The sequence below is a fragment of the Neoarius graeffei genome, chromosome 8, assembly GCF_027579695.1.
Source record: "Neoarius graeffei isolate fNeoGra1 chromosome 8, fNeoGra1.pri, whole genome shotgun sequence".
Lineage (NCBI taxonomy): Eukaryota > Metazoa > Chordata > Actinopteri > Siluriformes > Ariidae > Neoarius > Neoarius graeffei.
Genome location: NC_083576.1, coordinates 69,844,150 through 69,859,997, shown reverse-complemented (window position 1 = coordinate 69,859,997; position 15,848 = coordinate 69,844,150). Strand labels below are relative to the sequence as shown.

Below are 15,848 nucleotides of genomic sequence, written 5' to 3'. Positions count from 1 at the left end.
AGTCCTGCAGGGGGCGTGTAATGTTTAACAGACAAGCGTGTATAAGGAGAAGAAGAGCTGAAACGGAAGCGCAAGATGCAAGTGTGTGATTATTGTGTAGGAGTTAATAGTAATGCTGTGTATTCTATTCTTTCTGAAAGATTTAATGCGTTTTAACGTCTGACTTGTTAACGATGAGAACCCTCGTGTTAGACAATGGCGCTTACACGGCTAAGATTGGATACAGCCATGAGAAAGTCAGGTGTGTTACTTTTAATTAAATTATGAATTAAGTTCTCATAATAATGATGGTATATCATAATGGCTTGCTGTCTCAATGAGAGATTCACAATTTTTAGAAAATGTTCTCATTGCCACGAAGTAAGCCATTATAACATGGTATCTCATAATTGACATTAGATTAGATTCAACTTTGTCATTGTGCAGAGTCCAGGTACAAAGCCAATGAAATGCAGTTAGCATTTAACCAGAAGTGCAAAATGCAGTATTATTTACAAACAAGTGCAATACTTGTGTAAGTATTATTGTGTAGGAGTACACAAGTATTGCAATAAGTGCAATACTTGTGTACTCCTACACAATAAGTGCAATAATATGACTAAATTTTCTTCCATATTAATGACATCAAGTATACAGTGTTTCTCCTGGATAATAAAGAATTTTTTCCCCCTCAGTGTTATTCCTAACTGCCAGTTCCGCTCCAAGTCTCTGAGGCTAAAAACCTTCACTGCAAATCAACTGGATGAAATCAAAGACCCATCTGGACTCTTTTATATTCTTCCATTTCAAAAGGTACTGTTTAATGATTAAAATAATAAGTACAGCATCAGCCGTGAAACCGGTGGACTTTTCCAAAAAGGAAAAAAAAAAGAAAAAAAGGTTTTGTTGATATTTTTTTTATTTCAGGGTTATCTTGTGAACTGGGATGTGCAGCGGAAAGTGTGGGATCAACTACTTGGAAAAGAAATGTTCAAGGTACTTAGTCTACACTTATAGGTCTACTCACTGAACCATTACATTTCATGTATTTATTTATTCAGTCAACAAAAATACATTACAGTATTAAAAAAAAACAAAACAATTATTGACTCAAACAGATAATTCAAACTAAACAGCGGGTGATGGGGAAAAGAAACAGAACTTGTGTCTTAATTGCAATCTAACCCCCTACAATACTACATACATTAAGAATATACTCAAAGTACATACAAGTAAATAAGAATATGGCAATAGAGTAAAATGTATATCTAGCTAAATTAATATCTAACCTGGAGGACTGTAAGTTCCTCGCTTAGACAAATAAATATTAATTAATGGCATTTAGCAGGTGCTTTTATCCAGCGTGACCTACAGTGTACCCAGAACAGCCTGGGAAGCAGTTAGGGGTTAGGTGCCTTACTTAAGGGCACTTCAACCATTCCTGCTGGTCCAGGGAATTGAACCGGTAACCTTCTGGTTCCAAAGCTGCCTCTCTTACTCTGACACGTTCAGATCCTCAAGGGGTGCATGGTGTAAATTTAAATGTTAAGTAAACTGTACATTTTAATAACATGCCATCACTGATTTGATAATCGTACTGCTATTAATGATTACATTATTGGGCTTTGAACAGCCTCTTCTTTGTGCCATGCTAGTCTCCATCCCTACTTCATGCGGTTTCATGATGACCTGATCTGTTGGTCTTAGTTCTTTAGTGTCTTAGGAAATGTCTTTCTTTGTCCCATCCTTTCATGTTTTTGACTGCCATGTCTTCCATAAGTAAGGAAACTACTCTCTCTAAATCGGTGCTGTATCTCAAATAAAATACTTAAACGTGTGACTCGGCTCAGAAATGTATTCAGTCATCACAAATTATTCCGTACATATCAATTTTATGCACTGATTTGACTGTGACTTTTTGCAGGTGGACTTTGCTGATACCAATATAGTTATAACTGAGCCTTACTTCAACTTCAGCTCAATTCAGGAATCCATGAATGAAATTTTGTTTGAGGAGTACCAGTTTCAAGCAGCTCTCCGAATCAATGGTGAGATCAAAGTGTGAAATAAGTAAATAATTTGAACACTGCACTGATACTCAGGGATTCAATTTAGGAACATCATCTGCATCATCAGTTTAAAAAAAAAAAAGATACACAACCCTGATTCCAAAAAAGTTGGGACTCTGTGTAAAATGTAAATAAAAACAGAATACAATGATTAGCAAATCATTTTCGACCTCTATTCAATTAAATACTATATAAAGACAAGATATTTAATGTTCAAATTGATAAACTGTATTGGTCTTTTGTAAATACACTCATGCCCAATTTGATACCTGCAACACATTCCAAAAAAGTTGGGACAGGGGCAGCAACAGACTGGGAAAGTTAAAAAAAAGTGCAGGTGCTAAACTGGCCTGCTTGCCACCCATTGAAAATGTGTAGTGCTTTATGAAGTGTAAAACACAACATACTTTTGAGCAATTGAAGTCGTTGAAGTCAAGCAAGAATGGGGGGGGGGAAATTCCCTTTCCAAACTTCAGCAATTCGTGTCCTCAGTTCCTGAACAATTACTGAGTGTTAAACGAAAAGGTGATGTTACACATGCCCCTGTCCCAACTGTTTTTGGAACCTATTGCAGGCATCAAATTCAGAATATATGTTTACGAAAAAAACACAATAAAATTTATCAGTTTGAATAATAAATATCTTGTCTCTGTATTCTATTAAATGTATGTTGAAAAAGATTTGCAAATCATTGCATTCTATTTATATTTGTTTTACACAGCGTCCCAATATTTTTTTGGAATCAAGGTTGTAATTTAGATATAGAATATCAACAAGATGATCAGACTCATAGCTCTAAAGTTGGGGTCAGAGACTCAACTGACTTATGGATACAGCATAAGGATAGTGTTAGTGTAGCTTCTTGCTGTCTTCGGTTATTTATTAGAAACTTTATTGTCTGTTCTTCAGTAAAAAACAGATTTGTCTTAGACACGGCTTCAACAGAAATTAAAAACACACAAACATATTCACACACAACAACAAATAGTGCAACCTATTTTGTGCTGTTTAGAACAGTTATTGCAAAGGGGATGAATGATTTCTTATAGAGGATGTGCAGTCACGTGACCCGTCCGTGTTTACTCCGCCATATTGGATGGCTTCAGGATTGTTTACCTTGCGCGAGCGTAATAGATCCAGGGAGCAATCCCCAAGAAAATTCGGAAAATACCCCATCTACATCGCGCGATAACTTGTCTAAACTTGTTCAGCATCTTGAAGGTGACGTGAGGCAGCGTTACGTGGAAAAGTGTTCCAGGTTGGGGATTGCAGATCCATACAACTTGCCGCAATCCTTGTTCAGGGAAATTTGGAGCTGCGGTGCCGGCGATTTGCCCGATCTGGCCTACTACGACATTTACAATTTTCTTGTTAATCGTGAATCGTGTTACACTGGCAAAGCCCTCAAAGCTTACAAGAGCCTGGAAGCTTATAAATATTTTGTTGCGGGATGGGTATCCCAACTATACCTCTGGAAGGTTCCGAAGAAGAATGTCTACTTGATAACCTCACGGGTAAGTGGCATTAAGACGTTTATCATAAAGAGACTATGCAGGACGTTTTATCGTAAGAATGTTCGAAATCTAAACTCAGTTCCAGATAATGACAGGGTTGTAAATATGTATGTTTTTGTCTGAAAAAAAAATCACAAATCACCGACTATGCAGTTATCATTCAATCCGAAAATTAACTTAACAGATGTATTAGGAGTATTGAATTAGAAGATTACACCTACCTGATGTGAAGTGTTCACTACAGATTCGGCTGGTAGAACTGGGGTACCAGTTTTCTCTTCGCACAGCGGACACCCATTTTGCGCGTCTCTCCTCGTCTGCGGGGAAGCTATAAAATGACAGGCCCTCCTTTTGGCCCTGTCTATTGGTACAACCAAATGCTGAACAAGATATAACCATTCTCGAAAGATCTACTCCCACACACTTGATAATTAGAACGGGTTCGTCTAAGTTCTATGCGCGGCCATGCCGTCCAAGATGGCAGATAAACAAATATCACGTGACCTCGTGACGTCACGTGCATGCTCTCTATAGATGTTTTTCCGGGCCAGTGGGGTTCTGTATCATCTGCCAGATAGCAGCAACATGAAGGAGTGGTGCAGGGGGTGGGAGGGGTCTTCAGTGATGAGCGTGGCTTTCCTCATCATTGAGCGCCTATACAGTTCAGTCAGAGGTAGTTGGGCTGTTCTGGTTATTTTACTGGCCTGATTTATTATGCGGGAGAGTTTTGTTTTGGTGGTAGTAGTGAGGAAATTGAACCAGGTTGAAATATTGTAGATGAGAGTGGATTCAATGAGTGATCTATAAACAAGTGTTAAAATGTCTTTGCTGACATTAAAAGTCCTCAATTTCCTGAGCAGGTAGAGACACCGTTGTGCCTTTTTGTAGACAGCGTCAGCATGTTGTGAAAAGGACAGGCAGGTGTTGATCTCTGGCCCAAGATACTTAAAAGTCTGTATCTGCTCCACCAGCTGACCGTGGATGCTGAGCGGTTGGAACAAGTGCTCTGGGTTTTTCCCCCTGGACCCACAGCACAGTTCCTTTGTCTTTGAGATATTCAGCTCTAATGAGCTTTCAGCAAAGGTTTGGACCAGGGCGTGAACTTCCTGCTGATAATGTTGCATTGCCTGGGAGTCAGTCAGATGGGCTACCAAGGCCATGTCATCCCCGTAATTTAAGAGAGTCATTCCTTCTCTGCTACAGGAGATGCTGTTGGTATAAACAGAGAAGAGAATGGGAGACAGAACACAGCCCTGGGGCAGCCCTGTCTTTAAAACCATTGTGCTGGATTTAAAACCATTTAAAAACGCATGCTGTGGTCTGTCTTTTAAAAAGTCCTTTATCCATAAAATAAGTGCAGGGTCGACCAGGAGATCAGAGAGGCGGTGCAGCAGAGTGTTGGTGTTAACAGTGTTAAAAGCAGATGAGAAGTCCATAAATAAAATCCGTGTGTATGGGTGTGTAGAGTCCAGTTGTTTGGTGACTGTGTCGAGAAGCATGAGGCTTGCATCCTCAGTGCCTCGTTAGCATGGTTTATTCAATCTAATAGTTAAATGGACTTTATAAGCATTGTATTAGATGGAGTTTAATGAAGATTATTTTACAGTTAAAGGGTACTTGCCTGCAAAAAACAATTTGTGATATTAACTCATGGTGATCTAATGCACTCCTGCCTAGTTTAAGCTATGATAATGTATAATAACATGCTTGAATATTTACATCTGTAATTTTTTATTTTATTTTTTTCAGCGGTTGACTGTATTCTTACTGATGGACCAACTGTGACTAGCTCAGTAAACTGCTTAAATCAGTGTTTCTCATCTAGTGGGCCGCAAATTTTTTTCAAGTTTGAAGCCAAATGCTAAATAGTTCAGGATGTCGTAGTGTCCCAAATCCACTAACTGGTTTGCCGTACACCCTTCAGGTGGAATAAATACATTTGTGAGTAAATTAAGAAGGACAAGTCTTTTTATTATTGTCACGTTCCTCCTTTGCATTTAACCCCCTGTGCGTTTTTAACACACACAGAGCGCGCACATGCAGTGGGCAGAATAAATAAATATTTGTGGGTAAATTCTATGGATCTGTGATGCCTGCTGGAAGAGAAAAGCAAGGAGGATTGAGAATCAAACAGCTGTGGTTTGTTTACACCTGATACTAAAACTTGTAGCGTCCTAGCAACCATCACAAATGTGTACAAAGCCCAGAAATTCCTCCTTACCCAAGCAAAAATAATACAGGATTTGATCCCCAGATCTTTAAACTAGCCACATATAAAAAGCCTCCATGCTCTTCCAGGTTTTCATGTGTGTCCATGTAGAACGATTACCTGCAGCACCAGGTAATTTGAAATGTCAGGGAACTCAATGGATGGATCATTTTCCAGCTCTGAATGAATATATGAATAACTTTATTTAAATGCGATAAGTTGATCAGCAGAGCTGGTGGAGTCGTGCAGGTACAGATACAAATAATTACGAATACAAAAGACTAAAAATAAACACAATCTTAAAAAAAACTTAAAATCTGTTGATTATCTGTCAATTATCTTCACATTAAGTTAATTAATAGTATGCATAACTATTCTTTGTATTTAGTTACAGCTACAGTAGGATCAAAATTTATTCTACTAATGTCAAATTTAGCTCATAAATTTTTCTTTCATAGGAAAAATCCTTCTTTGTTAACGTGTAAGGATCTAATCCCATTGAGTGGTTCCTATATCCACTTCTTTTGAGTGTACTTCTTGGTTTTAATAACTTGCTTGTGTGCTGTACACAAACATGGCAATAAGTTCTTGTGTTAATTGACCAGATTCCACTTTTGGATCATTAATCCCTTTTGAGTGAGAATGGCCTGCATGCATGGTTTTATGTTGGCTTCTGGCACATCCATACAGTTTTAAATACCATACCTACAATTAAAAACAGCTTGGTTTTTTTACTGCATTTATTTAATTCCTGGGCTCCCATCTGTACCAGGGCATCCCATTAATACACTTTACAATAGATTATTAGATTCTAATAGAGTAGATGAGCCAAAATAATTGGGGATCTTTTTTTTAATGGGCCCCGGCTTGTTACAAGTATGAATAGGTGGGCCTCGAAGCAGAAACGGTTGAGAACCCCTGGCTTAAATGTATCTGTCCACATTTTTTTGCCAGTGAAAGTAATTGAAAGAAGCCCTCAGGTGTGCATAATTTATTTTCAGATTGGTCATCTCAGTCTCAGGTTATTTCAGAGATTAATAACCAACACTGGTGCTACAACCAGCAATCTGATAACCTTCCCAAAAATGTGCCATGTTTCAGCTGGATCTCTGAGTGCGCACAGACACTTCTATGACTACAGCTCAGAGTTGTGTTGCATCGTGGTGGATAGTGGCTTCTCCTTCACACACATCATCCCTTACTGTAGAGGAAGGAAGATGAAGGACGGCATTTGCAGGTCAGATGATTGTACTTAATTCAGAGTGAGAATTTTTAAGGCAGTCTGTTTTGGCTATGTTGTTCACACTTTGTTTTTGGCTCCACAGGATAAATGTAGGTGGAAAACTTCTCACCAACCACTTAAAAGAGATCATTTCATACAGGTGAGGCTGTCATGATGGTGTGATATTATAAGTAAAGTAGCGTGTGCCCAACCAGAATGAATAAGCATTGTGTTGATGACTGATTTAATATATATATTTTTTAATTTACACAGGACCAAGGTGGGTTTAAATTGAGCAGTAACTCCACATATAAAATAACTGCGATATAAATGTAAACATAAACAGAACCATTTATAACTGTTTAGCCATAAACATGGTTGCAGGTAGTCTGCAGTTACAGGTGATAAATATCATTAGTTTATTCTATCCACATTCACTGGATATGAGCAATTGCGCACTCTAATTGGCTACTCTAGGCTATCAGCTCATATACCGTGAGTGGAGAAAAACAAAATGGTGGAGCATTTTGCTGAACCAACCGAGGACAAAATAAAAACTCTACTCGAAAACAAACCCCCCCCCAAAAAAGCACAACAAAATATGAAATGAAAGTATTTGATGTTAAGAACGTATTTTTCCCCCCCAAGAATTATTATAGCATTTTTCACAAATTGCTACTGTGATTTCACTGGTTTGTTTGCATTCTTCATCTTGAAGTGTTAAAATTTGTTGACTTTTTATTTATTTATTTAGACTTGCTCAAAGAAGTTTGAAAATTACACAATTGAAATGTCCAAGGAAGAATTAAATAACTGTCTAAAGCTATTCTATACCTCGGCACAACAGCAAGACGGCACGTTCTTAAAAAAAAAAAACACGAAAGTCAATTCGTGCAGCCATTGATAGGTTTTTAAGAAGTCCGCCTAAGTGGAAATGATTTTGTCAGACGTTTTGTATAAAGTTTTTTATTTATTAAATTTGCAAAAAATAAAAATGTTCTGTTTCTCAAAATCCAGTGAAATGTGGATAGAATAAAACAATCATTCCACTCAATCTCATTGTACATGGCTTATACCTAGATCGGTACTATGCGCCTTGTCAGCTATCAGCTCATGTACGACTCGATTTCGTGGACTAATTGTTAAATATTCCTGGTGACTCAACATGTGACCTTGGTCTGACTTGTTGCATTTCTTTTAAAGGCAGCTACATGTGATGGATGAGACTTATGTGATCAATCAAGTAAAGGAGGACATGTGCTATGTTTCACAGGAGTTTTATAAAGACATGCAGATTGCTCAGTAAGCTGTTTTTGTGTGTATGTATGTGTTGTCAAATATGTGAGACTACAGATCTGTTCTCATACATTCTGGATCCTTGAAGCATCATTGCCTTTTATTTTCTGTAGGTTGAAAGGAGAGGAAAATCTGGTAATGAGAGACTATGTACTACCTGACTTTAGTGCCATCAAAAAGGGCTTCTGTAAGGTGTGAAATTCCATCCAATATGCGTGCTTTTCCTTTCTAGACTGCTGGTTACTATATGTTTTTGTATTGTATGTTAATCAGAAGAGATATTTAACTTCACTTGTCCTGTAATACATTTCACTTTTTTCTTTATGCTCTTTTTAATCTTGGAAAGCAAAATAATTACCTGCTCTTGCTCTTCTGTGTTACAGCCTCGAGAGGAGATGAATTTCACAGGGAAGTATAAAACTGGAGAGCAGATACTCCGGCTCACAAATGAGAGATTTGCTGTTCCTGAGATACTTTTCCACCCAGCAGATATCGGTATCCAAGAAATGGGCATTCCAGAAGCCATAGTCAATTCCATCAACAAAATGCCAGAAGGTAGAGTAAGCTAGGCTTTCAACACCCACCACTATGTGATATTGGGTTATAAAATTACTAACAATTCAGCGCATGCTAGTCATGTTTCAATATTAGTGGTGATAGTATCATGATGTACCAATAAGAACAGTATGTTTTCCTGTGACTGATGTATTATTTTGTAAAAAGGAACTGGATATTATTTTCAGGAGTTACTGAGGGATCATGCATTATCCCATTCAAACACATAACATTTGTCTAATTGTAATCGTCTGGTAACATCTCAGATAAAAGTCTACTTGGGTAGTCTGCTTAATCTTTGGGTATCATGAATAGAAAGGAGCCCTGGATTATTCACATGGCCCAGAGTCAGAAAGGGAGCCTGAAGTATAATGTGTCTAAACATGCAAATTTTTTTTTTCCTACATTACAATCCTTGTCAAAACCTAACACAAATGGAAATACAAAGTGCAGCAGTGACAATGACTGACGAAGTAAACAAATGAAAAATAAATTGGCCTGTTTCACCTTTACTTCTTAGTGACTGTGGGCAAGTGCTGTGCCGTCTCTAGACAAAAAAATAAATTTAGCAAGAGCTGATAATCGTTGATCAGCATTTGATTGTTTAAGCATCCATTTTATTTTCACGATATTTGAAAAATGCAGATTCCTCAAAGTTCATTTTAAAATTTACTCATGCATTTTGTAGTGTGTGTGTGTGTGTGGGGGGGGGGAATCATGTTCAGTGTAAAGTCCTTTAGGTTGAGGTAGGAAAACCACTGTAAACATAAAGGCCCAATTCACTCCTGTCACAAGAACAACATGATTTGGAGAATATTATGAGATACAGGATAAAAAATTATCTGCACATGCTACAGACCCCATAATATTTATTTTTCTTTTTCAGAAATGCAACCTCACTTCTTCAAGAACATCGTCCTGACAGGTGGCAACACCTTGTTTCCTGGTTTCAGGGAACGTGTGTATAAAGATGTCCGTGCACTCACTCCGAGTGAATTTGATGTTTCTGTAATACAGCCACAAAAGTAAGTGTACGTTACTGAGGAATATACACTCACTAGCCACTTTATTAGGAATGCCCGGCTGTTTTATGCAGTTATCTAATCTGATACAAATCAAGAGCTTCAGTTCATTTTCACTTCAAACATCAGAATGGGAAAAATTACGATCTGTGACTTTCACTGTGGCATGGGTGTTGGTGCCAGACGGACTGGTTTGAGTGTTTCACAAACTGCTGATCTCCTGGGGTTTTCACACACACACACAACGCCCTCTAGAGTTTACACAGAATGATGCAAAAAACATTGAGTGAGTGACAGCTCTGTGGGTGGAAATGAAGTCTTGATCAGAGAGGTCAGAGGAAAATAGCCAGATTGGTTCAAGCTGCCAGGAAGGACATAGTAACACACAATCACTCTTTACAACCGTGGTGAGCAGAAAAGCATCTCAGCATGCAACAGCAGAAGACCACATTGGGTCCCACTCCTGCCAGCCAAGAACAGGAATCTTAGAATCAAGAACAAGTTCCTATTAAAGTGTACTGTGATCAGTGTTGAAATTTGCATGGTCTTTGGCTTGAAAATGTTCTTCTCTTTCCAGTCCAATCTGCTATCCCTGGGAAGGAGGAAAGCTCCTAGCAGAAAACCCAGACTTTGAGGAGATGGTAGTAACACGAGAGGATTATGAAGAAAATGGACATTATGTATGTGAGGAGAAGTTTGACATTTAATCTGAGAGAAACTATTATTTATCCACCATGTTTTTGTGTCATATACCATGTTATCTCTCATGTTTTCTGAATCTGAATGTTGTAATTATTTTTATACTGTGTTGAAAATAAACTTGACTTTGTAATTGGAAGGGTTTTTTTTCCAGGTTTGTGTAACCTCTCATGTCTTAAGTGGACTTATTGGTTTTAGCCAGTATTAAGGGGAACTCTGGAAACTTTGGGTTCTGTGTAGAACAAACTGCTGAGCACCCCACTATAATCTAATGGATATGTGAATAATAGGAAGAGCTAATGGTGGTGGATGTGGAGATGGGGATGATAGTGACATGACTAGGGTTTCACACTGCTTTTGAGAAAAACACCTCAATTTCAGAAGGCAAATTCTCACAGTAAGTTCGCCAAATGGGTATTTTTGTAACAACGTTCAGGAACGTTCCTGTAACGCTCTAAAGGTTGCATTTAGGTTTTCACATTGTTTGCATACTGTTTGAAAGACGTTGAGCTCCCAAACCCAAATCCTATATTAACCCCTGGCTGTGGTGGTCCGGTCCGGTCCAGTCCGAACGTGCAGCAAGGAAACTGGGCTGCCAGGTATGTTATCAAAAGCCATCTTTCTAAAACTAAAACGCATCACTGGTTAAAAGAAAAATAAAGGACTCCTGTTAAAATTGTGTTGCCAGGTATGTTATAAAACCCCTCTTGGTAAAACTAAAACGCATCACCGGTGAAGAATTTTTATTTTAACTAGGGTTAAACTTGGGTTGCCAGATATGTCATACAATTTTCCCTTACTAAAAGGCATTACCGGTTAAGAAAAAATGGCTAGTATTAAATGTGGGTTGCCAGGTATGCTACAAAAGGCCTTCTTACTAAAATGCATCACTGGTTAAGATTCATTTATTTTTAAACTAAAGTTAAGCTTGGGTTGCCAGGTATGTTATAAAAACCCTCTTACTAAAACGCATCACCGGTGAAGAATTTTTTTTAAAACTAGGGTTAAACCTGGGTTGCCAGATATGTCATAAAATTCCCCTTACGAAAACGCATCACCGGTGGTGAATTTTTTCTAGGGTTGCCAGATATGTCTTAAAATACCCCTTGCGAAACTAAAACGCATCACCTGTTAAGAAAAATTGCGAGTGTTGAATGTGGGTTGCCAGGTATGTTACAAAAAGCCTTCTTGCTAAAACTAAAACGCATCACCGGTTAAGCATCCATTCATTTATTTATTTAACTAGCGTTAAATTTGGGTTGCCATGTATGTTATAAAATCCCCCTCGCTTTAAACTAAAACGCAACACTAGTTAAAAGAAAAAAATATTAGTTTGGTGAATAGGTAAGCAAATAGGTACATACGCATATTTATACAATAACATAACACAAGCTCATGTTGGGGATGTGATTTCCTGAGTAATGCATAATAACAGAGGACCTGGCAACTGATATTAGCGTACGCTCTCACTTTCTCCACAGACCAGGCTGAGGTAAAAAAAAAAAATCTACCATAATTGTGTAAATTAGTCAGCTGGAAATTCGTGATTATTAGTTTTATTTCATTTTTTTTATTAAAAAAAATTGTATGTAACCAACTGTCAGCTCAGTAGCTTAATTGTAATGCGCAAAATATCATTCTAACAAACCCGTCATTTGGCTGGCGTTTAGCTTCTAAGCTAACGTGAGGGAGCAGTGTTTCAAATACTTCACACTCATAAATCCAGAAAAATAACATTTGCCTGTTTTGTGTTAAATATATACACTGGAGTGTGGTGGCCTATTTATTTGACAGCAAAAAAATATATAAAAATTAATACAATACAAGCTCCACAGAGATGTATACGGTAGCCTATTGAATACTGAAGCCACACATAGAGATCAGACACAAAGGGTTTTTTTTCTTCCACTTTCCCTTAAAGCTATTAATTTTATAAAAATACATTTTAGTATCTAGGTAGATTTTGCATACAACCAATCAATCATCACACCCTGTCTGAAACGCAGTCTTTCCATAATGTCCACAGAAATGGTGATCTACTCTCCTATATACAGTCCTGTGCAGAAATGCTGTCGAGCAAAGATACCTTCAAATATAATAAAATTAAATGTTTCTACATTAAAAAAAATACCATAAAGATCAGTCAGCAGTAATGCAATGGTTAGAGAAACAGCTTTGGGACCAAAAGGTTGCTGGTTTGAGCCCCTGGACCAGCAGGAATGGCTGAGCAAGGCACCTAACCCCTAACTGCTCCCCAGGCTGCTCTGGATAAGAGTGTCTGCTAAATGCCATTAATGTAATGCATAAAAAGAGTTAATATTTGGTATGATGACCCTTTGCTGAAAAAAAAAATAGGAGTCTCAAGTGCAGTTTTATAAGGAAATGATCTGTAGGTTTTCCTGAGCATCTTACAGAACCAGCCTCAGTTCTTCTGGACACTTTGACTGTCACACTTGCTTCTTAATTTTGCAAAAAAAAACCCAGTAGCTTTCATTATGCTTTTGTCTTCATCTGCTTTCTTTACTGACATACAAACACTTTTCTGTAACGTTTAATTTTGTCCTGAAAAACTAATGTTTGGGAATCTAAAGTGTTTTTGTACTGGTTCCATAATGTATAAGTCTATAACAAAGTTTGTACTAAAAACAATAAGGTGCCTAAGACTTTTGCACAGTACTCTAAGTGCTGGAGCAGACGTCTCTGAACTAATAGCTAAGTATTAGTAAAAGTTTAAAATAGTTTCTAGGTACGGTAGTTAAAATAAAATGTATTCAAGCATGTCTGCTAACTGAAATATATTCAGGGAAACCTCCACCCTGAAACAGTAATACAGTGCCTTGCAAAAGTATTCATCCCCTTTGGTGTTTGTCCTGTTTTGTTGCATTACAAGCTGGAATTAAAGTGGATTTTGGGGGGGGGTTAGCACCATTTGATTTACACAACATGCCTACAACTTGTAGATCCACCTGTATGCAGTCAAAGTGTCACTTGATGTCTGTATAAATCAACCTGTTCTGGAAGGACCCTGACTCTGCAACACTACTAATTTAGCAGCATGAAAACCAAGCAGCACTCCAAACAGGTCAGAGACAAAGTTGTGGAGAAGTATAGATCAGAGTTGGGTCATAAAAAATATCCCAAACTTTGAATATCCCAGGGAGCACCATTAAATCCATTATAGCAAAATGGAAAGAATATGGCACCACTACAAACCTGACAAGAGAAGGCCACCCAACAAAACTCTCAGACCGGGCAAGGAGGACATTAATCAGAGATGCAACAAAGACAACCAACGATAATGCTGAGGGAGCTGCAAAGATCCACAGTGGAGATGGGAGTATCTGTCCATAGGACCACTTTAAGCCATACACTCCACAGAGTGGGGCTTTATGGAAGAGTGGCCAGAAAAAAGTCATTGCTTAAAAAAAATCATGTTTGGAGTTTGCCCAACAGCATGTGGCAGACTCCCTAGACACATGGAAGAAGATTCTCTGGTCAAATGAGACAAAAATGTAACTTTTTGCCCATCATGGGAAATGCCATGTGTGACGCAAACCCAACACCCTGAGAACACCATTCCTACAATGAAACATGGTGGTGGCAGCATCATTCTGTGGGGATGTTTTTCATCTGCAGGGACAGGAAAGCTGGTCGGGACTGAAGGAAAGATGGATGGCACTAAATACAGGGCAATTCTGGAGGAAAACCTGTTTGAGTCAGTCAGAGGTTTGAGACTGGGATGAAGGTTCATGGTCTAGCAGGACAATGACCCTAAACATACTGCTAAAGCTACACTGGAGTGGTTTAAAGGGAAACATTTAAATGTCTTGGAGTGGCCGAGTCAAAGCCCAGACCTTAATCCAATTGAGAATCTGTGGCATAACTTGAAGATTGCTGTACACCAATGCAACCCATCTAACTTGAATGAATGAATGATTGAATGAATGAATGGTTTATTTCGGTTACAATCTACAGTACAAAACTTAAATTTTGTGCACCCAGCTGACAAAGAATTATTATACATGCTTGCACTAAACATTTTCTCACAGAAAAATTTAACAAACTCTGTAACCGAAAAAGGAATAGGCTGAAGCCAAGGCTTATTTTTGCCTATCCTGTACAATCCATAAAATAACCCAGAATATCAGTAATACAAGGGAAAAAAACATAACAAAAATTACTCTAAATTATTCTTCTTAATCATTTCACGTCAATCATTTTACATTGTAATCCTTAATTATTTTACCTTTCAATGTTGAATGTTTTACCTTCAACTTGAAGGAGTTGAAGCAGTTTTGCCATGAGGAATGGGCAAAAATCCCAGTGGCTAGATGTGCTAAGCAAATAGAGACACACCCCAAGAGACTTGCAGCTGTAATTGTAGCAAAAGGTGGCTCTATAAAGTGTTGACTTTGGGGGGGGATACTTATGCACACTCCAGATTTCTGTTTTTTTTTTCATCTTAATTATCATTTGTGTCACAATAAAAAAAAAAACAAACTATGTGCACCTTCAAAGTGGTAGACATTTTGTGTAAATCAAATGGTGCTAACCCCCCAAAAATCCATTTTAATTCCATCTTGTAATGCAACAAAACAGGACAAACACCAAGGGGGGTGAATACTTTTGAAAGGCACTGTATGTTTTTATATTGAAATATTTATGGTGTGTTGAGTGATACTGGTGTTATGTTGTTGGTTGGTGCTGTATTTTTGTTATTCTCATGAAAAGTTAGTGCTTGTCTACCACACTGCTGTCACAGGGGCACATTGGGAAGACAGTTATAGTAGCGTTTAAAAGGAGGGGAAAATCTCACCAATCTCAAACATAAGGGATAAAGGTCAGGTTTCGTTGCTAGCTCCTAAAAAAACCACACACATACACACACACAAAGAGCAAGATGTTTCCAGCAAAGTTCAATATCATTTTGGTGAGAAATCCACTGTAGAAGTAGTGCAGACAGCAAACACTGGGCTCAGACGTCCAGAATAGTACAGACAGTGGTATTACCATAATGGTTTAAACTTTGGAAGTTGATCTGTTTGAGCAGTGTACAAATGAAGAGTTAAGAGGGATCTGCATCTCTCAAGGCACGGATGAAGCAAATGCTAAATCCAGACTTAAAGTGCATATTCTGGACCAATTTCGTGTTTTTTTTATATGAAAGTGTGTCCCTTTACACACTCATCCAGAAGGGTAATTTTGCACAAGGCCATCTGTCTACAGCAGAAAAAAATAAAATAACAAAACGCGTCTGGAAAAATCCCAAGGGAGTCTGGAGCC

At 38.1% G+C, this 15,848-nt stretch overlaps 1 protein-coding gene across 1 annotated transcript; it reads left to right on the top strand.

Annotated features, from left to right (window-relative positions):
- Positions 1 to 63: 63 nt before the first annotated feature.
- actr6 (actin related protein 6) lies at positions 64 to 10,704 on the top strand. Its single transcript, XM_060928126.1, has 11 exons — positions 64 to 241; positions 675 to 792; positions 907 to 975; positions 1,904 to 2,027; positions 6,873 to 7,008; positions 7,097 to 7,153; positions 8,197 to 8,295; positions 8,403 to 8,481; positions 8,673 to 8,844; positions 9,731 to 9,869; positions 10,444 to 10,704. Exons 1-11 carry the CDS (start codon positions 174 to 176, stop codon positions 10,571 to 10,573), a joined length of 1,191 nt encoding a protein of 396 aa, XP_060784109.1. The 5' UTR covers positions 64 to 173; the 3' UTR covers positions 10,574 to 10,704.
- The last annotated feature ends 5,144 nt before the right edge of the window (positions 10,705 to 15,848 follow it).